Raw genomic sequence first — 19,977 nt, forward strand, 5'->3', positions numbered from 1 at the left:
CTGTGTAGTACAATGTGAGCCTGCCCTTGCGTGCCTGTCGGCCTGAGAGCTCGTCACGAACATGGAGGGGCATGAGGAGCAAGGGTTCTTCTTGGCACAACTTGTCAGGGGCGCTGTGCAGGGCTCGCTCCCGTCATCTCATCCATTCAACCTGCATGGAGCTTGCACGTTGTGTTGCGCCTTTCGACCACGCATGTTGATCAGGTCGGGGCATGTTAATTGCATGAGTGTCAGGTAGAGAAAGGCTGGAATGGCACTTCTCGGTTGATGGTCGAACGATGCAACTGATCTGAGGCTGGAATATTTCTTCTTCCAAGTAGTGGTGGTGGTGAAACGCCGTGCTGCACTCTGGAGCTTTGTGCCGTCGATACGGAATGTTGAATGGCGAGGTACGTGATGATGTTCTCTGGCTTTGCCTTGGTTGATTTTGGTCGTGAAATCAGCATTCCATTCAGCATCTTGCTGAAGATAAATCAATAACCTTCAGTTGAGTTAGGTCCATGTTGAAGACCGAGTACAGTAGCCACCTCGGTCTCGGGAACTCGAGGTCATTCCATGGTGTTCATCCCGAGATATGGCGATCCAAAACGAGAACAAAAACAACAAGCCTGGACAAAGAGATATCGACGTCGAGCATGCTATAGATGGGCATGAGGACTCGAGCATTGCCGATCAGAGTTTCGCAAACTAAAAGGGTCAGAGGACCGAAGTATCATGGCTGTATGAAATAGAAGATGAAGAGACAACCGGACAAAAAGAGGACACCAGCAATCTATAAATGGCTGGGCTCGGCAAGGCCACACTGCCAAGTGTTATCGAAGTTGGCGAGAATCATGTGTGGATTGAGAGGACATGATACCATCATTCATACGAAGTCGAAAAAGAGACGAACACCGACTCCATCATGCCCAGCCGCGATGGCAGCGGTCGAGACCTTGCCGGATCCGATGAATTTCCCCATACGCATACACTAGTGCCGAGAACCACAATCACGGAGGCTTCTCGATACAGGCAGAATCTCGAACTCGAATCCCCAAACCTAGGTGGCTGGTCAATCGTGGGCGACGGGTCGGGACGTTAGCACGCGCAGCACCGAGGGCACCTTGTTGACGGATCGTGGGGTGCCTGGGCTCCCGTCGTTCAGCCTTGCCATGACTGCAGGGGCCTCGATCATTCTGGATCGTTCTGCCCATTGGCTGCCCAATCGCGGGATGGAGGAGGCGTCCGAAGATCATGTTGGTAGAACGAAGAAGGCTCCAGATGATTGGAGTTAATCGGGAGTTTTACGCCTGCCATCTCGACTCGCCTCCAGCTTTGCTTGGAGATCCAGAATCATGGTGCAATTTCTGGAGTCATTTCAGTCCCCAATGCTTGCAAGGGGGCAATGGCAACGATAGGGGAGCAACAGCTGAGAAATGCGGATGGAAGAGCTGCCCCTCAGCGGAGCGGGTTGGACTGGGCTCGAGCTGGGGTAGCTCCTCTCGAGCTCCTGCAGCCTCTTGAGAGAAGCGCAAGGAAGCCAAGACGCGCCTCTACCTGCGGGCCTCCAGCCAATCAGATGTCAGATTTGGGTCGTGTGGGGATAGCAAGCAACGGCCGCAAACGAATCAGAGGAAGGCCATGGAATTCTGGACGATAGAATCTCATCGAATTCTATTGCTGCCAACAGCCAGGACCCAGGGGCCGCCGCAAAGAACATTTTAGATGCCACTGCTGCCCCCCTCCTCTCGCTCTTCCCTTCGTTCCTCAGTCTTCCCAATCCAATCTCAACTTTCCTCTTTCCTCTCTCGAATCGTGCCTGCAGCAGTATCCTCTCTTTTTTTTGGAGGAGCAGAACAATAGCGCTTTTTCTTTGCACTTCATTTTGGTAAGTTCACCCGCTGCCCAGTGCCTCTCTCGAACGGGAAGGTTGCGAGTCAACCATTTTACTGCCCCTCCTCTCCCCCTCCCCCGCTTCAGCCTTGCCTTACACTCCTTCCCTCACTCCCCTCCGTCACCACCTCGCAAGAACAACAACTCTCAGTTGTTCTTCTACCCGCTTTCGATTGTAGATAAACCATCGTGTACATATCCCAACGCCAAAGTTGCAGCACTTCTCCAGGACGTGTGCGCTAACAGACCCTGCTTAGATACCCACACATTTCACCCACAAATCTGCCCAACATGTCGGCCCCCGAGACTTTCGAGTTCCAGGCTGAGATCTCTCAGCTTCTCTCCCTCATCATCAACACTGTCTACTCCAACAAGGAGATCTTCCTTCGTGAGCTTGTCTCCAACGCTTCCGATGCTCTCGACAAGATCCGCTACGAGTCCCTGTCGGACCCCAGCAAGCTGGATTCCTGCAAGGAACTCCGCATCGACATCATCCCCAACAAGGAGAACAAGACCCTCACCATCAAGGATACCGGTATCGGTATGACCAAGGCTGTAAGTTTGCCTAGATTCAATCTCAGTTTGTGCAAGTGACAATGCGCTGACTCATTACGCTTAGGACCTCGTCAACAACCTTGGTACCATTGCCCGCTCCGGTACTAAGCAGTTCATGGAGGCCCTCACCGCTGGTGCCGATATCTCCATGATCGGTCAGTTCGGTGTTGGTTTCTACTCTGCCTACCTTGTTGCCGACAGAGTTACCGTCGTCTCCAAGCACAACGATGACGAGCAGTACATCTGGGAGTCTTCCGCTGGTGGTACCTTCACCATCAGACCTGACACCGAGGGTGAGCCCCTTGGCCGCGGTACCAAGATCATCCTCCACCTGAAGGATGAGCAGCTTGACTACCTCAACGAGAGCAGGATCAAGGAGGTCATCAAGAAGCACTCCGAGTTCATCTCCTACCCCATCTACCTCCACGTCCAGAAGGAGATCGAGAAGGAGATTCCTGATGAGGAGGCCGAGGAGGTCACCGAGGAGGGTGAAGACAAGAAGCCCAAGATCGAGGAGGTTGATGATGAGGAGGAGGAAAAGAAGAAGGAGAAGAAGGTCAAGAAGATCAAGGAGGTCACGGTCGAGGAGGAGGAGCTCAACAAGCAGAAGCCCATCTGGACTCGCAACCCCCAGGACATCACCCAGGAGGAGTACGCTGCCTTCTACAAGTCCCTCTCCAACGACTGGGAGGACCACCTCGGTGTCAAGCACTTCTCCGTTGAGGGTCAGCTCGAGTTCCGCGCCATCCTCTTCGTTCCCAAGCGCGCTCCCTTTGACCTCTTCGAGACCAAGAAGACCAAGAGCAACATCAAGCTCTACGTCCGCCGCGTCTTCATCACTGACGATGCTACCGAACTCGTCCCCGAGTGGCTCAGCTTCATCAAGGGTGTTGTCGACTCTGAGGATCTCCCCCTCAACCTGTCTCGTGAGACTCTCCAGCAGAACAAGATCATGAAGGTCATCAAGAAGAACATCGTCAAGAAGTCTATTGAGCTCTTCAACGAGATTGCTGAGGACAAGGAGCAGTTCGACAAGTTCTACTCTGCCTTCTCCAAGAACATCAAGCTTGGTATCCACGAGGATGCCCAGAACCGCAACGCCCTCGCCAAGCTCCTCCGCTTCCACTCCACCAAGTCTGGTGACGAGATGGTCTCTCTCTCCGACTACGTTGCTCGCATGCCCGAGCACCAGAAGAACATTTATTACATCACTGGCGAGTCCATCAAGGCCGTCTCCAAGTCTCCCTTCCTTGACGCCCTCAAGGAGAAGAACTTCGAGGTTCTCTTCCTTGTTGACCCCATTGATGAGTACGCCATGACTCAGCTCAAGGAGTTCGAGGGCAAGAAGCTTGTTGACATCACCAAGGACTTCGAGCTCGAGGAGACCGAGGAGGAGAAGAAGCAGCGTGAGGAGGAGGAGAAGGAGTACGAGGGTCTCGCCAAGGCCCTTAAGAACATTCTCGGCGACAAGGTCGAGAAGGTCGTCGTCTCCCACAAGCTCGTCGGCTCTCCTTGCGCCATCCGCACTGGCCAGTTCGGCTGGTCCGCCAACATGGAGCGTATCATGAAGGCCCAGGCCCTCCGTGACACCTCCATGTCCAGCTACATGTCTTCCAAGAAGACCTTCGAGATCTCCCCCAAGAGCCCCATCATCAAGGAGCTCAAGAAGAAGGTTGAGGCTGATGGTGAGAACGACAAGACTGTCAAGTCCATCGTCCAGCTCCTCTACGAAACCTCTCTCCTCGTCTCCGGCTTCACCATTGAGGAGCCCGCTAGCTTCGCCGAGCGCATCCACAAGCTCGTCTCCCTCGGCCTCAACCTCGATGAGGAGCCTGAGGCTGCTGCCGATGCCCCTGCTGCCGCTGAGGGTGTTCCCGCCGCCGAGACTGGCGACTCCGCCATGGAGGAGGTTGACTAAACGATTTCATGACTACAAAAGTTTAATGAAAAAGGTTATGGGACGGAGTTTGGGTTTTCGTTTGACTGACGGGCATTTTGTTGCCCCTTCTGCATCTTTGCCTTTTCCATAATTTTCAGATTCCCCGGCTCTGTACTTTAGTCTATGACAACATATGGTTTGGTCTGGTCTTGAGGTAGAGCATGAATGCAATGGATGAGAACAAGCAACTTTATTCTTTCAATAGCGATATGTGACATGATCGTGGAAACTGAGTCTCTATGCAGTGAACTTTGCGACCTCTGGTGTAAAGATGTGGAAGTCCGTTGCGATATCTTGAAGCCATTTACGAGGTGGTATTAGACGCATGGTACAGACCTACACTGACCGATCTTTCTGACGCAGCGGTTGACGCAGAACGAAGTTTTAGCATGCAGTTTACATTTCTTCGACATCTCTCTCATCTGAACACTAGATTCGCGCGTGTTCCAACCAAACATCTCGAGGGACTGGGATGCGTTGATGAAGGAGGGGAGGCACAGATGACCCAAGATGCTATGTTGAGAAAGGTTGAACTTGGAGAAAGGTTGAATTCCCGAATTCCCGGGAGGTTTTAGGTGTGAGCCTGTGCAGCTGACGAGAAGGGAAAAGACGGGGGAGGCGCGAAGGACGAACGAAGAAGCGTGGGGGACGTCCAGACGGGTGTATGAAAGCGACGTGATGGTTATGGTGGGTTATGCCTCGCAAAGAAACAGTGAGGACACCAAATTGGGGACTTTTCAGAAAGTCAAGGTCGGTGAGTGAGGTTGACAACCACGCTCGCGTCCTCTGCGCACGAACGAGCGTAAGCGAGACCTTCAACGAAGAAGGTCGACGATGTGGATGGATCAGAACCCGATGCCGACGACTCAACTCGATGCTGATTGATGGCTGCGACCCCCGACTTGAAGCGATAATAGCCTGGATGGAGGTCGTGAAGACCTACCGGGTAGGAAAACGGCGAAAGCAGAGCGGAGTGGAAAGGTCGTAGGGGAGACTCCTACATGTGGTAGTAGTCATTCCGGCTTGTTGTATGTAAGACAGCCAGCTATGCGTATGTTCAAGTTGATTGATGGAAAAATAAGATCAAGATTAAGAAGGGCTTAAGACTTCGGTATATCACGTATGTATATCCTGATGTGCATCACTTACTTTCCTTTCAGTTGCTGTGCGATGAGTGGCAGTCGACGAAGCAGCTTACTAGTACGCCTTTGGTTGGTCGTCTCCACCAGTAACTGTACAACAATATTATAGTAGGTCTGTTTGTTTAACGGGTAGAGTAAAACTTGTGCTGCACAAGTGTTGTGGCTGTGGTTATTGATGTTGGTGGTACATAGTGATTGTGGTGGAAAATAGTCAGTCGACTTTTACACACGCTCTTCCCTTCCCTTCACTAACCCCACCGCAATCTGCGTGCATGCCTGCCCTACATAAGTACTAGCTCCCAACCGATTATTCAACAACGGCCGTTTGGCGCAACGGTAGCGCGTTACTTTCCGGTGGTAAAGGCTCTGGGTTCGAGTCCCAGGATGGTCGACTTTCATTTTTTTGCATCTTTTTCGCATTTTTCCCTCTTTTCCCTGGCACCACCACCAAACACCACTTTTAAATGAACTTCTTTTTTCTTCTCTCTTCCTTTTTTTGTTTCCTTTTCTGCGGTTGATGTTTGATTGTTTTCGTTAAGCTGTGATGAGTTAGCATCATCCGGTTCAGCTGGAAAGGGGTTGTATGTGGCTTGAAGGTGGCAATTCATTAGTTCGGTATCGATCATTTGTTTGTCCCCCTGAATTGGATTGGAACGGGTTCTGGTGGCTTGCTCGGGGCATCTAGCCGTGACGGATGTTGTTCGTAGTTCATGGACGCTACAGTCGAACTGGGTTTCACATGGCTTTCCTTGTTTTTCTTTCGTTCTGTTGAACCTGTTGTTGCGCAGCATTCCGAGTTAAGTATACATTTTGTGTAGAATGGTGAAGATGCCATCTCCCTTTCTATGCAACTTTATCTATCGATTTCCTTGACATAGCATCGTATCACCGTAGCTCGGATCAGAAACACACAACTAAAAATCGTAAACTGTTCTCATTTTCCGCCTATGCAACTCCCCTATCATCCGTGGAGGCCTTTTCCATATAGTAATCTGATAAGTGTAAAAACCATATGGGAGTCTACTTCAGAAACCCCGTCTATATCCGATCCGATAGAGCGAACGCGCGGTCGTTTTCCCTGTCTTTGGTGACTCGATGCAAAGTCCTACCATCACCTTTCCAACCTCTGTCAACACCACTCCCTCACTCGCCCTCCATCCATATTGTTGTCCGTCAACCTCCCTGTATGAACCACTACCCATCGTAGCAGTTATGAAAAGCCAAATGCCAACCTTGTGTCCGTTCCAGTGTAACTACCCACGAACCCGCCTGTCCGGCACTCAAAACCGAAGAAATTCCACCAAACCCCTTTTCGTTATCTCATCATAATAAAGAACAAGCAAAATGGGTTGTTGTGGTGGTGGTTGAAGTAGAAGAAGAATCAAGAACCGCCAAGGCTAAAAAGACAAGCAAATGCAGAAGAGAGCTATAAACTCAGCCCTCGAGAGTTTGTTCAACAAAAAGAAAAACCTCCCCAAATATGAGATACACCTCATAGCGACGAATCAGTGGGAGACCTCCTCTCCATCGTCCTCCTCCCTAAACCGGATTCCTCCCTCGACCTGAATGCCACCGCTGACCCACTCGGTCGCGGCAGCCTGGGTAAGCGGCCATCTGGTTCTCGCTCGTCTCAGCAGGCCCTCGACCACTTCCCTGGCGCCCTGCAGGCCCTTGGCGCTGAATTTGGCGGGATCCGCCTCGTGCTTGCCCTCACCGTCCTCGCCGTTGGGGACGCCGTATTCGATCCAACGCCACTCGACACGGGCAATCCGATGACTAGTCCGACTCCGCATGCGCATCTGCATGGCATAATCGCCGGCTCCGGGGGGCGGGTCGAAGGGGAGCCTGCCTTCAAGAAGCGCGTAGAGAAGGACACCCAGCGACCAGGCGTCAGTAGCGCGGCCGTCGTAGGGTTGGCCCATGATGACTTCGGGGGCCGCGTAGTCGTCCGAACCGCATCTCGTCTCGAGCTTTTCGTCGTCGGCGACCCGGCGGGAGAGACCGAGATCGGTGAGGGTGATGACTGAGTAAGGGTAGGTCGCCCAATCGGTGGGTGTGCTGAGCTCCTCGGGTGTAAGATTGACAAGGACATCTGTAACATGTGGTTAGAAATAGACAAAATGACGCATAAATAGTCAGACTCACTCTCTAGCTTAATATCCCTGTGCACAATCTTCTCCGAATGAAGATAGCTGACTGCACCGACCACCTCAGAAAAGATGCGGCGTAAAAGTGCCGGGCTCATAATGTCGCGATGACGACTGGCAATGTCGAAAAGGTCTCCGCCGGGGCAGTAACTCAACACCAGGATGGCCCGCGTCATCTCAATGTTCCAAGCCTTGAGCTGAACCAAAGAAGGATGTTGCAAAACCCTCATGAGCTCCAATTCTCGCTTCAAGCTCATCTCGATCCTGTCCTCCGAAGCCCCGCCACGGGGACCATGCTCACAAACTTTGACGGCAACCAGAGTGCGGCGGTCGTGATGATATGTCGGCTCGGGGGTATGCATGCCGGTGCCAGGCGAGCAGTCCTCATCGTCCGATGGTGATATCTGACTTGTGGCGAGCATGACTCTGCTAAAGGTGCCCTGACCCAACATCTTGATGGCGCGCCAGCGGCGCAGCTTCCGGTCGTGCTTTCCATAGGCCTCGAAATATTCGTGATGGGATTCTTTGTTTCCGAAAGCGGCAAGTGATGAGACGTCGTTGGCGCTCAGGGAAGCTTCGCTAGGTGGGGGTGTCGGCGGCTTCTCAATGGGGGGCGCAAGACCCCGCGCTCCGGACAAGTGGGGCTCCCGGCGCATGTGGCCGTCATATCCCGGTTCCACGTTTTTCAGCTCGGGCCGGACACGGGTTCCCGAGATGGTCGACATCCGCTTCGGAATATGCATCGGATCCGGAATGTACTCACTAATACTCCGGACTCGTGAATGCGAGGCCGATGTTGTCTGGGTGTGCAAATGCTCGCTATCGTTCGCCGCTCCGCTGCGACCGGACCCGAGCCCGGCGTATGACTTCTTCTTAGGGAGGACCATGGCTGCGGTGGGGTTCGAGACTTGGTTGTTGGCAGAAGGTGCGTTTTCGACTGGATGGGATTCTGGTATTATGTCGTGTGTTTGTTGATATCCTAACTTCTTCCACGGACCTGGTGAATCACTGGGCAGTAGAGGTGATGGCAAGGGTGTAACATCGCCCATAGCCGATATGACGGGACTAGGATAGCAGGAGCTCGTTGCCGAGATAGGGCTGAAGGGATTCGGAAGACTGCCGGCTCTCAGACTTGGGGTTCGAGAAATTGGTCTGAGAGAAGAGGCGGAAGATTTGTGGTGCAAGGTCAGAGAAGGACGCGACGACCTTATAGGTGTCGGCGAAGAAGTCAAGGTTCCAAAGTTTAAGCTGTCGCTGGTGAATGGATTTACGACGGGATTTATCTCGGTTTGCAGTCGTAACCTGTGACCACTCGGCGAGTGAAGGTTCTGGCGACCCAGCGGGGACGAGTGCAGGTTGCTGTCCACAGTCGCAGCACGTCTCGGAGGGGTGGAATCAGATGTAAAGCGCGGCAGGGTGGGTGAAGGAGCAATGGTATGAGACCGAAACTGGATTTGATCAAGGTTGCTGCCAAGGGTGCCGGCGCGTTCCCGCTTCGGTGTTGAGACGGACGTAGGTTCGGCCGGAGTTTCGGCAGAGGTCAACTCGGGCGACGGTGCGAGGTTGAGGGCCGAGTGTTGGTGGGCATTGTACTCGTTGAGGAAGCCTGCGGCAGCTACAGCAGCTGCTGCGTCTTTCCGAGGCGCATCACCGTCGCCTTGTGCATAGGGAGCCTCCTGAAAGGAGGAGGAGGAGAGGGGAGGAGGGGAGGAGCAAAAATGCGAGTGGGAGTTTCTGGAGGACATTGTTGCTTGTACTTGGTAGTGCGGGTTGGTGGTGGTCCTCCTCCGGGCCTGGTCCACGGGTGGTCCACGGGCGGTCCCACGGGGTGGTCCTCTGGGATCCTCTGTTGTGGTGCCGGTCCTGGGATCTTTTCTGCCCAGGTGATGCACTTGCGGTTGCGTCGGGTCAGCGCTGCGGATCCTGGAACGTCTTGACTGCTACTTGCATGCCCACAATCACGGCCAGTCCACGTCCACGTCCACGTCCACGGTTGATATCGACAGGGCGTTTCAGGTACCCGCGGCTAGCTGGTACTTGTTATCGGGCCTCCCGTCTTTTGTATGAATTGTCCACCGGGGTCAGGCCTCCTTCAAGTGGTCGTAGTGGTGTCGGTGATGGTAATGGTGGGATCTGGGTGTAAGTGGAACCCCGAGGCTAACAGCTCGACGACTCTATGTCGAGGTACCTAGGTTGGTGTAAGTGACCGAGTGACTGGCCTACGGCATTCGCTCTGCAGCAAGGTACCTTTCGGTTGCCGGGTACCTACAAGAACAGCAATTCCTGGTCGTCTGTGTGAGGGTCGAGATGCAGCAGGAGGGATTTGGGGGAAATGCAAGAGGCTGGCGAATTGCAGACTCGGGTGTGTCCTGGTCCTTGTAGGCCGCTGTCGGATTTGGGCTCCGCGCTATGATGCCGGAGCGCTATGTATAGATAGGTGATGAGAGCTTCGGTTACGCCCTGCTGTCTGGCCTGCTGATAGCCCAGCTTGTCCAGGTCCGAGTTTTATCTCCTCCGCCCCAAAACTTGCCAACTTGTCGGCGACTCGGCCCTCTGGACCAAAAATCCCCCGATTCCAAAACAGTATAAGCCCGAACCGCAGTGGGACGGGAATGCCCGGAGTGACTTGCCCGGCAAGGCTGTGTTATACGATACGCTCCAGTCCTGAGTTCGGCTTGTAGGTAGTCCTGGTAGGCAAATAGATAGGTAGGTAGCGTCGTCACTTGATGTCGTAGGTTGATAGGGAGAGGAGCGTGGCTGCGCTGGTGGTAATGATATGTGAGGTGACGACGGGCTTGGACTCCAGGATTGAGAGACGGACGGGATTTGGGGTGTTGATCCCTTTTGTTCTAGGTCGACTCGTCCCCGGCCGTTGAACTTTTTTTTGGTCCTCTCTCCCCTTTCTGCCTTTTGCCGCTGTCGCAGACCCTTGTTGGCGTCGATTTCGGGGTTGGGAGTTCGATGCGCTTTCGCGCCTAGCCTGCTGTTTCTAGGGTACCTGCACGCCAGGCTGGGGTGTGTTGCCCGGGGGGTCGCGATGGAGTTTCCAGGGACGGGAAGGACAGTCACAGCGTGCAGCAGTGGCAGGCTGTCGTCGCAGTAGGTAGCAGCGGCACCCGATACGGGCAGCCGAGCACTGCTGCGCACTTACTAGAGTCTAGGCACCTCTCGAGGCAACTGAAGCTGACAAGGAAGGAGTGGTGGAAGGTATCGCGACTTCTTCCCGTGGTGACTGATGAGCCTCCTCAATCTCGACCTTGTCGCCGCGCGCGGGGTTCTAGGCAGTGGGTGGGCCAACTGCCAACAGGATGGAGGTAACGTTAACGTCGATTCGAAAACAAGCACAAATCCAAGTGGAACATGCCGTCAGGTGATAACGTGATGAAGACTAGAATAGCCAATGTCTGGAAATTGAACATTATGGCCCACGGCGCTCAATAATGCTCATATCCCCAAAGCACGGATCCCACGCCAGTATTGTGGTCTAGTAATGTTAGCATGCCAGGTGACCATTGTCACGTCCTTTCTGTTTAATTTGACTTATTAGTAGGGATGGACATTGCATCACGGTTGCTAGCTGTCCCGGTGGACCACTAACACTTTTTCCAGAACAAAGAGACTGGTTCGACACTCGGAACGGGACGCAACCAGCGTGTCATCTCGACGAATCCGACCAGAGTGACCAGACTGCAAATGATGTTATTTTACCATGTAGCACCGAGACTAGTCAGAATTCATCGAGAGATGGTCGGAATGGAAATGAGAGTTCCCTTGTTCAGGAAAATAGTCTGGCGATGCCTTCCGTCCCCAGGGATTGTCAATTGGGTGCCAAGGGGGGTCCACCGGTTTGCGTGCTGAAGAACCGCACTAGGCTAAACCCTGGTCCGGAAGGCGCTTCTTCTGAACATTTTGAGGATGATGGTCATCTTGCAATGAATCACGGCAATCAACGGAATTCGGTCTTGTTGATTGTTCTATAGTTGTTCAGTTCGCTGTTACACATGTGTTGCAGCCCAAATTCCCACGCCAGATGCCCAATCGCCGGCCCCAGATACCACGATGTAGTGAGGTACCCGATACTGGGGTTCCTTTTTCCTGCGGCAACTCCACGTCCTGGTACATGAACAAGATCTGCCTTATCTCGGGGCTCACCAATTCGGAGCGGCCAGGCTGCCACTTGATAGCCACAAAAGATATAGCCCTCCGTGGTGTATCTTTGATCCAAGATACCTAACATATCCCCAAGATAGCGAGTATCAAGTTGATAAGACCTGAGCCGGGATCGGCCTTTAGACCTTGGCGTTGGACAAGCAAGCAAGCCTCCTCAGTTCGATTGAGAACGAATCACCAGTTCCTCTGGTTCGACTTTGACTCTCTGGGCCGCACCACATTCGCACGATGTCTAACCCGCCGAATTAATTGGCTGCGCGCCCTTCAGGTTCTGGAAGGGGACGACAATTGCTACCCTGATCCCATTGACCCCAAAAATCCAAAAGATCCTGCGCACGGGATCAACCAAGAGAGTCCTGTTGGCAGGTTGAATGGCAGGACATGACTTCCACCGAGAATGTCCGACAGCCCAGGCTCACGAGCTATGACTGGACAAGGTAAAAGAGAGCTTTTCCCCGAATGATGTCAATGTCGATGCCGGTGATCGCGACTTGGCTCTGTCCCCACGATCCCCACCATGTTGAACTCGACAATTTTCTGCGCTGAGCTCTCCGTTGCCCGGACAAGTCATCCGCGTCCCTGGGCCGCCCCTCACGGCATGGTCCATGGTCAGGGACCCGAGATGTTTGTATCTAAAAGGACAATGCGTCCACAGCGTACAGGGCTGCCGAAGACGTATAAAAGAACGGCCCTTCCCGTTGTGCCTTCAACATTCAACCGCAATCGAGGGTTTGCTTGGATGAGTGTTATTCCAATTTGGAATATGTCCGTCCGGATTTGGGAGGATCACCATGCTTGCAAGATTTGGAGAGCTCAAGTGATTTCCGATTACCCGAATCGCATTTTACATTTTTAGGTCCGAGATGGTTATCGATGCTATCATCACCTCCTTCAACTTCCCTAATCCCTGCTACAGTCACGTGGAAGTGACGTATTGCGACTTGGACTGCCGCCGGCCAGCGGAGGTCTCTAAACATAACAGCTTGCACTTTACACTTGTCGGAATTACCTTCCAGGCTTGAATGCTTGAAGCTTGCCAGCCCAAACGTGTACTAACGCCTGTCGCTGGGTCGTGCATCAATGACTTGCATCTTGGGATTTAACCTGACAAGTGGAAGCCTGACGAGAGCTTCCCTTATCTTATATCACTGAAAGGGTACTGAGAAGGGAGAACAATGAACCATCCACCAGACTTTGACATCTAGAATAGCAAGGACCTCAGACGACCGCGGGGTGAGGTGTCACCACAGCTTGGCATTGGACAGAAGCAAGCTCCCAGGTTTCGCAAATTATCAGAAACATTTTTAAACTCTCGGTTCTTTCGTCATTCCCGGTGCATGATTCAAGGGGTCTGACCGAATCGACCCTGAACTTCTCCTTTCGTCCCTACTGTCTGTGCCTGTGTTCCTGGCATCATCAGTCTTTACCGTCCAGAAGCACCTGCAGAAAGCAGCCGGCTTCATCTGAAGACTAAAGCAAGGCACCGCCTTATACATACATACGACGACATACTTACACCAGTTGGGGAAGAAGGAGCATGACATCCACATCAACATCAGCGGACGCCTTCGCCGGCCAAGGCGACAACATTCTCCGGCCTCGACCACGGAAACCCTTGCATACTCAGGTCTCCCAACTCTCCCACGACGCAAATGGCGATAGCGACCATGCAAACGGTACCGGAGCTACCAGGTACGACCAACTTTTACGGGACATCTCTCCAGAATGCTAACTGATCTTCTGTCAGTGCCGGTCAAAGCAGCGGCCGCTCGACCCCGATTCCGCCCGATGCTCCCCCGTCCATCCAGTCCCTCTCGACCGCCCGCAAGCAAGTCCGCGCCGAACAACGCCGCCGTATCTTCCCCACGATAGAGTTCGCGAGCCGAGTCTCCCACTTCGATCCCAACAGCGACTACCGCGACTTCCATGGCTTCTTCAATCTCTTCTGGATCGGCCTGGCCATCATGGCCATCACCACCGGCCTGCGCAACATCAAAGATACGGGCTACCCACTGCGTGTCCAGATCTGGGGGCTCTTCACCGTCAAGCTTTGGCATCTTGCCATTGCTGACTTCCTGATGGTTGCCACCACCGCTGTATCCCTCCCGCTACACAAGGTCTTTCGCGCTGCCCCCGCCGGCGGCGTCCTGACCTGGGCCAAGGGCGGCATGGCCATCCAGAGCATCTACCAAGCCATCTGGCTAGCCATCTGGATCATCATCCCCTTCTGGCTCGAGTGGACATGGACCGCTCAGGTGTTCCTGCTGCTACACACCATGGTGCTTCTCATGAAGATGCACTCGTACTCGTTCTACATGGGCCACCTGTCCGAGACGGAGAAGCGTCTCCGGGCGCTCGACGACCCGGCCACCGCCTCCAAGGCCCCGGCCTACCTCTACCCGACCCCCGAAAACCCCATGGGCACGGTCGCCAGCCCCAAGCAGCGCGCGGCCGAAGCCGCCGCCGCCGAAGCCAATGGCAAGGACACCAAGGAGATCAGCACCCCCAACGAGGACGACGAGGTCGCCCAGCTCCGCGAGGACCTCGCCCGCGAACTCACCTCGCCCATGGGCAACATCACGTACCCGTCCAACCTGACGTGGGCCAACTACCTCGACTACCTCTGCTGCCCGACGCTGTGCTACGAGATCGAGTACCCGCGCACCGCCGCCATCGACTGGCAGAACCTGCTGTCCAAGATCCTGGCCGTCTTCGGCTGCATCTTTTTGCTGACCGTCATCTCGGAGGAGTTCATCCTGCCCGCGCTGACCGACGCCTCCATCCGTCTCGACCCTGCGCTGCGCGCCGCCGCCGGCGAATCCGGTCCCTTGACGGCGCTCGAAGTCCTCCTCATCCTAGCCGAGACCATCTCCTGGCTGCTGTTCCCCTTCATGCTCACCTTCTTGCTCGTCTTCCTCGTCATCTTCGAGTACGTCCTCGGCGCCTTCGCCGAGATCACGCACTTTGCCGACCGCCACTTCTACTCGGACTGGTGGAACAGCACCGACTGGATGGAGTTTTCCCGGGAATGGAACGTGCCCGTGTACAACTTTCTCAGGAGGCACGTGTACAGCGTCAGCAGGCCGCATGTCGGCAGGGCTTATGCGACGGTGATTACGTTCTTGATCTCGGCCGTGGGCCACGAGATCGTCATGGCGTGTATCACTAAGAAGATAAGAGGGTATGGCTTCATTTGCCAGATGCTCCAGTTGCCGATTGTGATGCTGCAGAGGACCAAGTTGGTCAGGGGGAAGAAGACGTTGAATAATGTGTGCTTTTGGTGTAGTATGATTTTGGGGTTGAGTTTGGTGAGTGTTTCTCCTCCTTTCCTTTGCCTTTCTATTGTTGTCGATTTAAGGATTTACTAACGGTTGGGATGAATAGATTTGCTCGCTTTACGTGTTGGTATAATTACTCCGACTTGCGTTGTCCTTTTCTCCGGTCTTTCCGGTCGACATTACTGCACATACTATATTATACCATACTATACCATCATACAGGTGGCGTCGGCGTCTGACATGAAAGAGGAGGAGGAGGAAAGAAGAACGAAGAAAAGCAAAGCGTTTGAAATTCTCGTTTTGCATATACATAACACAACATAAACATACGCATTGGATTCAACACCACACCAGGCGAGTTTATCCGGCGGCGGTCGCTCTGTTTTCATGAAAGGGGCGCCTTGGCTTGATATAATCGTCAGCGAATCGGTTCGGTGGTGCATCAGAGTAAAGTTGTTGTAAGGTGTTTTGTCTTGCCTTGTCGCTTTAGGAGCAAAATGTTCTTTGTTCATAGACTACTACAGATACCCGTTATATATAATCTGGTATATACATAGTGTTTTATAACCATACCGAATCTCCTCTCTTACGAAATCTTGTATCATAGGAAGTGACAGCAGCAAACAAGCTCGAAGGGGAAGACGTCAGAGAGGATAAGAACAACTTTATAAAGAGAGACGAAACGAAGAAATTCGTAGAATTCCCCCCTTGGACGCCCCAGCTTGTAACAGTTGTAGCAAAGCCATAAAGAAAAAAAAAGGATGGAAAGGAGATGAGGCAGTGGAAGGGAAGAGGGGAAAAGGATTTGTTGTTACCTGCTCGAAGTGAGGAGTGAACGCATGTGCTCCAGGATTTAACAAGGCAGCGGGACGAACTACCCGGACTACACGGCGTCCCATACAATGGGAGCCCATGAGTTTCCTCGGAAGGAAGGAGTGGGAAGTTTGGTATATGTACCTACGCTACCCAGTGCGTGACGCGTTAGGATATGGACACCGCAGTATGAGTACTTGCCTCCTGTTGAGATGAAGACGGCGGTTGGGGTACAAGTGGAAGAACAAGGGGAAACGAAGACGGAGTTTGCAGAATGTCCCTCCTGGACACCTGCACTCACTCCGGTAATCACCCTGGGTCGCGACTGCCAATTTTCAAAAGTTGTCACTCCCGTCAGTCCGCGGTCAAGCTTGCTTGCTGGTTGAGGGCAACAACGACAGCATCAGGCTGGGCTAGACTAGGTAGGGTTCAGCTTATTTCACGGCGTCCGGATTTCCATTCTCGGCTGGCTGACGACAACTGAAGGCTGGGTGGGACCTAGACTTAGGCTATCGGCTTGTTGATGTACGACGTGAGATATCAGATAGGCGAGTGAGTGCCCATGATTTGGTTATCTGGAGGCAATGTGTAGACTAGACTGTCGGAGTCGCTTTTTGTTCTTTAACGAAAGCCGAAAGTAGGTACTTACCGTTCCCCTCGACCAGGTCTCGCTCTCTCGCATCGTCGTCGAGCACAATCACGGTGCCTGCCTCCAAGGATTAATGAAGAATCTCTGTCTGTTGGAAGTAAAGTAAATTACTGCCATAAGGGGGGGAATAATAGATAGGCAAGAAGTTGAAACTAAGAAGACAGAAACAAGAGATACACGATATATCTATAAAATCTCCTCAGTATTGACCTAGCCCATCTCGCTTTGATCCCTTCTCCCCTTACATGACTGTATTCTTCGTTGATATCTGGTATCCAGTCTCGACAGTTGGAGAGATACAAACGGGAAAGGGAAACACCGTGACTTATTCGAACTCCTATCCGCCGCTAGTCAGACGGATTAAGTGTTCCATATCCAGGATTATTTTCCTCACGTCGCCCTAGGTCCTGTATGTCCGCCCGCGGCTCGTTGTTTCATCTTTGTATGCCGTTGAGATTGCAGAAGTTCACAGTTTGGAATGTTGAAGAGGGATCGCTGTTGTTGTGATAGGATCCCGTCCGATCAAGGGCATCCAAAACGTTGGTATGTTTGTATGAGGTACGCTATATCGCCATTCCCGTGCCTTAGATACAACCAGAAAACAGAGAAAAACAAGTGAACCCCAAGAAAAGCAATTCCTATTGCTTCATCATCATGCGCGGCATTTCCCGATGCTATCCTTGACCTTTGTCCCAGCGCGTTTCCCACGCGTCCGTTTCCTCCCCGTGTCATGGCTTTGAGTCCTCTACCTCGTGCCCCAAATCATATCCCAATAAATCCCAGATCATGCGATGTATGAAACGTAGACGTGTCGTTACTGTCTCTTTACCGGGTTTCGTCCCCCATATATGAGTAGTATAAAAGGAGAAAATCAACCGATCGATATCCAAACCAAACACCGTACCCCGATGACCCATTCAATGCAAGCCGTTGCAAACACCTGCCGAAAACAAAGGAAAAAGAAGCCCAGAGAAATAGAAAAACAAAGTTGTCGGGTTAAAGATGCCTTAAGTGCGGATTTGGTAGGAATGGTCTCGAGAAGGAGAAGGCCTGGTGGCGTAGGGGAGAGGTGAGAAATTCACCTCATTCAGCTCGAATCTCTTGCCCTCTTTCACGTTCATACCCGAGGTCGAGTATATGCGTGGAGGTCCGTAGAGATCAGGGGCAACTCGTGTGGCGGAATTTGCTCGTGAGTAAACCTTGGGGTATGTTGGCTCATCGCGCCTCGAGCTCCTGCCCCCATCCGCTTTGTACCGTACTCCATCAGAAGGGGAGTCCGCATAACGTGAACGATGATGGCGGCCGTAATCATCATCTGAGTCGTTATGGTAGACGTTATCAAAATGTCGGTCAGAGCTAGGAGCCCAAGTAGTATGCCGTGTCATGGGCGGTGGATGAAATTGATGCCCAGAATGTACTTCGTTGGTCGTTTGTGATCGATATAGGGGGCGAGAGGGAGAAACCTGAGGCGGAGGGACGCCAGGAGACTTTGAAGCCTTGACGTTGACCGGAGTAAGGCGAGGCGAAGCATCGACGATGTGCGGGCTCTCCTTAGACCTTGCTGGGGTCTCCTGGGAGGATCGACGGGGTCGAGCAGATGATCGCGGGACTTCTTCGTCATCGTAGTCAGCCTGGGGAGGACGGGGTACTTCAGTCTTGTAACTGTAAGTTTGGGCTCTCCCCAGCTTCGGAATTCTGTCGTGCATCCGATCCAGTTCAGGAACTTTGGTACCCTTGCTCATCATATATAGTTTTGCCTTTTCCAGCGGATCATCGGCAACAGGACCGGCAGCGGGACGGGAGGCCGACTTTTCTCGCCCATAGTCATACTCGCGGGAGCGGGAACCATCCCGTTCGCGCTCCTTAGTCTCGGTGTATTTCTTGCCCGAAGACCTTGCGGATTTCTTGTCTGATTTGGGAGGCTCCTCTGGATCCTCCATGACTTCAATCGAGGGACCCTTGTGCCGCCGGGATTTCTCCTCCAATTTTCGTTCCTTCTCAACTCTGTCCCGTTCCCTATCGGTTTTCTTCTTCTCCGCCTTGCGGCCGGGATCAGCCAAATCTTCCAGCTGCCTATCCAAGTCCCTCTGGCGCCTCGCCTTCTTCTCCTCTTCATCCTTGCGCTTGTCCTTCGACTTCTCCTCTTCTCGTCTTAGTGGTTTCTCCTCCTCGCGCCTTGAGGGCCTTTCATCTTCACGTCTGGATGCCTTTTCCTCTTCGCGCCTCGAGGGCCTCTCGTCCTCGTGTCTTGGTTGCTTCTCATAACTAGTTGCTCGACGAGCACGTCTCTCTTCGTTGAAGTTCATGTCCGCGAAGCGAGAAGTAGGAACTTCCTCGTGAGAGCGCGAGGGTTGAAAGTACATCTTCTCCCTGCTTGATGTCGTTGTCCTGTGAGAGGAACGCTCTGGCGTTTGAGTGAAAGCGAACTCCTTGTGCCTGGGAGATGATCGAGCAGCTGGGGAATGAGCCGCGCTCTTTGAGGTAGCCCGTGCCTTTTGTTGGTTGAGTTCATTCATTCGAACCTGATGCTCATACTTTGCCCTCTCTTCGTCGTTGTTGAGAAGCTCATAGGCTTGCTGGACTTTTTGGAACTCGTCTTGCTTCTCAGCTTTCAGAGTCGGATCTTGGACCTTGTCTGGATGACACTTGAGGACCAATTTTCGGTATGCTGTCCGGATCTCAGTCTTGTCTGCCGTCTTTGCGATGCCGAGGACCTGCCACGGGTCGGGAGGAAGAGAAGACATGGTGATGAAGAGAATTGGTAAGGTAGCGTTGACTCGAAGGTTGGTGTTTGAGGTGAGAGCTTGTCGAAAAGTGAACGGGCAAAGGATATGTGACTTGACAAGAAGGCACCAGGCGTCCGTCAAGACAGAGCAACTAAAGCATTGAAAGGCGTGGGATTGTCGTAAGAGCCCGAGGGAGAGTTGTATATGTCCCTGGGGTTGGGAGGCGTAGAAGTATGAGGCGGTAGGGATTGCGAGGCTGGCGCGCGGTTGGAGGGGCAAAACGGGTGCGGCTGTGGGCGCAGAGAAGTGAAAGACGGGAATTGAGGCGAAAGAAAGAAAGCGTGGAGGGAAAGTTGGAGGGCGGCTTCTGGGGGGCGGTAGCGGTAGGTATAGGTGCTGGTCGTCGTGATCTGACTGGCTATAGTGTGGACCGTTGTCTAGTGGTTGCAGTGTTGTGTCTAGCTGTGCTCGTGCAGGGCCAAGGGAGCCACAGGGGGGAATCGTTAGGGGGGAGGGGATCTCGGGGATCTGGAGACTGGCCGACCGGAGTGGGGCTCGTGGTGTTGTTGTTTCTGGTGCTGGATTTGTCGTGCAACCAAAGGCGGTGATCAATGATTAAAAGACGGTAGAGTATGTATTGGTAGATCCCAACGGACAATGCCGCGTCGACGACACGAACTGGAAGT

General features: G+C 53.1%; 4 protein-coding genes and 1 non-coding gene across 5 annotated transcripts; 3 read left to right on the plus strand and 2 right to left on the minus strand.

Moving 5' to 3' along the window:
* Positions 1–2,163: 2,163 nt before the first annotated feature.
* B0H65DRAFT_507100 (Hsp90 protein-domain-containing protein) lies at positions 2,164–4,345 on the plus strand (the record flags this gene model as incomplete). Its single annotated transcript, XM_062828113.1, has 2 exons — positions 2,164–2,427; positions 2,492–4,345. The coding sequence occupies 2 exons, from the start codon at positions 2,164–2,166 to the stop codon at positions 4,343–4,345; spliced, it is 2,118 nt and encodes a 705-aa protein (XP_062685016.1).
* A 1,482-nt stretch (positions 4,346–5,827) lies between these two features.
* Positions 5,828–5,899, plus strand: B0H65DRAFT_t102. The gene has a single exon. It is a non-coding gene; the product is annotated as a tRNA-Arg (tRNA).
* Positions 5,900–6,925: 1,026 nt separating this feature from the next.
* Positions 6,926–9,501, minus strand: B0H65DRAFT_132147 (kinase-like domain-containing protein). The gene is made up of 2 exons (XM_062820817.1): positions 7,654–9,501; positions 6,926–7,600 (listed from the first exon to the last, which is right to left on the minus strand). Exons 1-2 carry the CDS (start codon positions 9,398–9,400, stop codon positions 7,014–7,016), a joined length of 2,334 nt encoding a protein of 777 aa, XP_062685017.1. The 5' UTR covers positions 9,401–9,501; the 3' UTR covers positions 6,926–7,013.
* Positions 9,502–13,133: 3,632 nt separating this feature from the next.
* On the plus strand, positions 13,134–15,273 carry B0H65DRAFT_132186 (MBOAT, membrane-bound O-acyltransferase family-domain-containing protein). Its single transcript, XM_062820818.1, has 3 exons — positions 13,134–13,517; positions 13,573–15,133; positions 15,210–15,273. The coding sequence occupies exons 1-3, from the start codon at positions 13,363–13,365 to the stop codon at positions 15,234–15,236; spliced, it is 1,743 nt and encodes a 580-aa protein (XP_062685018.1). The 5' UTR covers positions 13,134–13,362; the 3' UTR covers positions 15,237–15,273.
* A 1,802-nt stretch (positions 15,274–17,075) lies between these two features.
* Positions 17,076–19,719, minus strand: B0H65DRAFT_132227 (uncharacterized protein). The gene has a single exon (XM_062820820.1). It carries the CDS (start codon positions 19,307–19,309, stop codon positions 17,573–17,575), a length of 1,737 nt encoding a protein of 578 aa, XP_062685019.1. The 5' UTR covers positions 19,310–19,719; the 3' UTR covers positions 17,076–17,572.
* Positions 19,720–19,977: the final 258 nt, after the last annotated feature.

Source organism: Neurospora tetraspora, assembly GCF_033439725.1.
Source record: "Neurospora tetraspora strain CBS 560.94 chromosome Unknown B0H65scaffold_2, whole genome shotgun sequence".
In the NCBI taxonomy this organism is placed as follows: Eukaryota; Fungi; Ascomycota; class Sordariomycetes; order Sordariales; family Sordariaceae; genus Neurospora; species Neurospora tetraspora.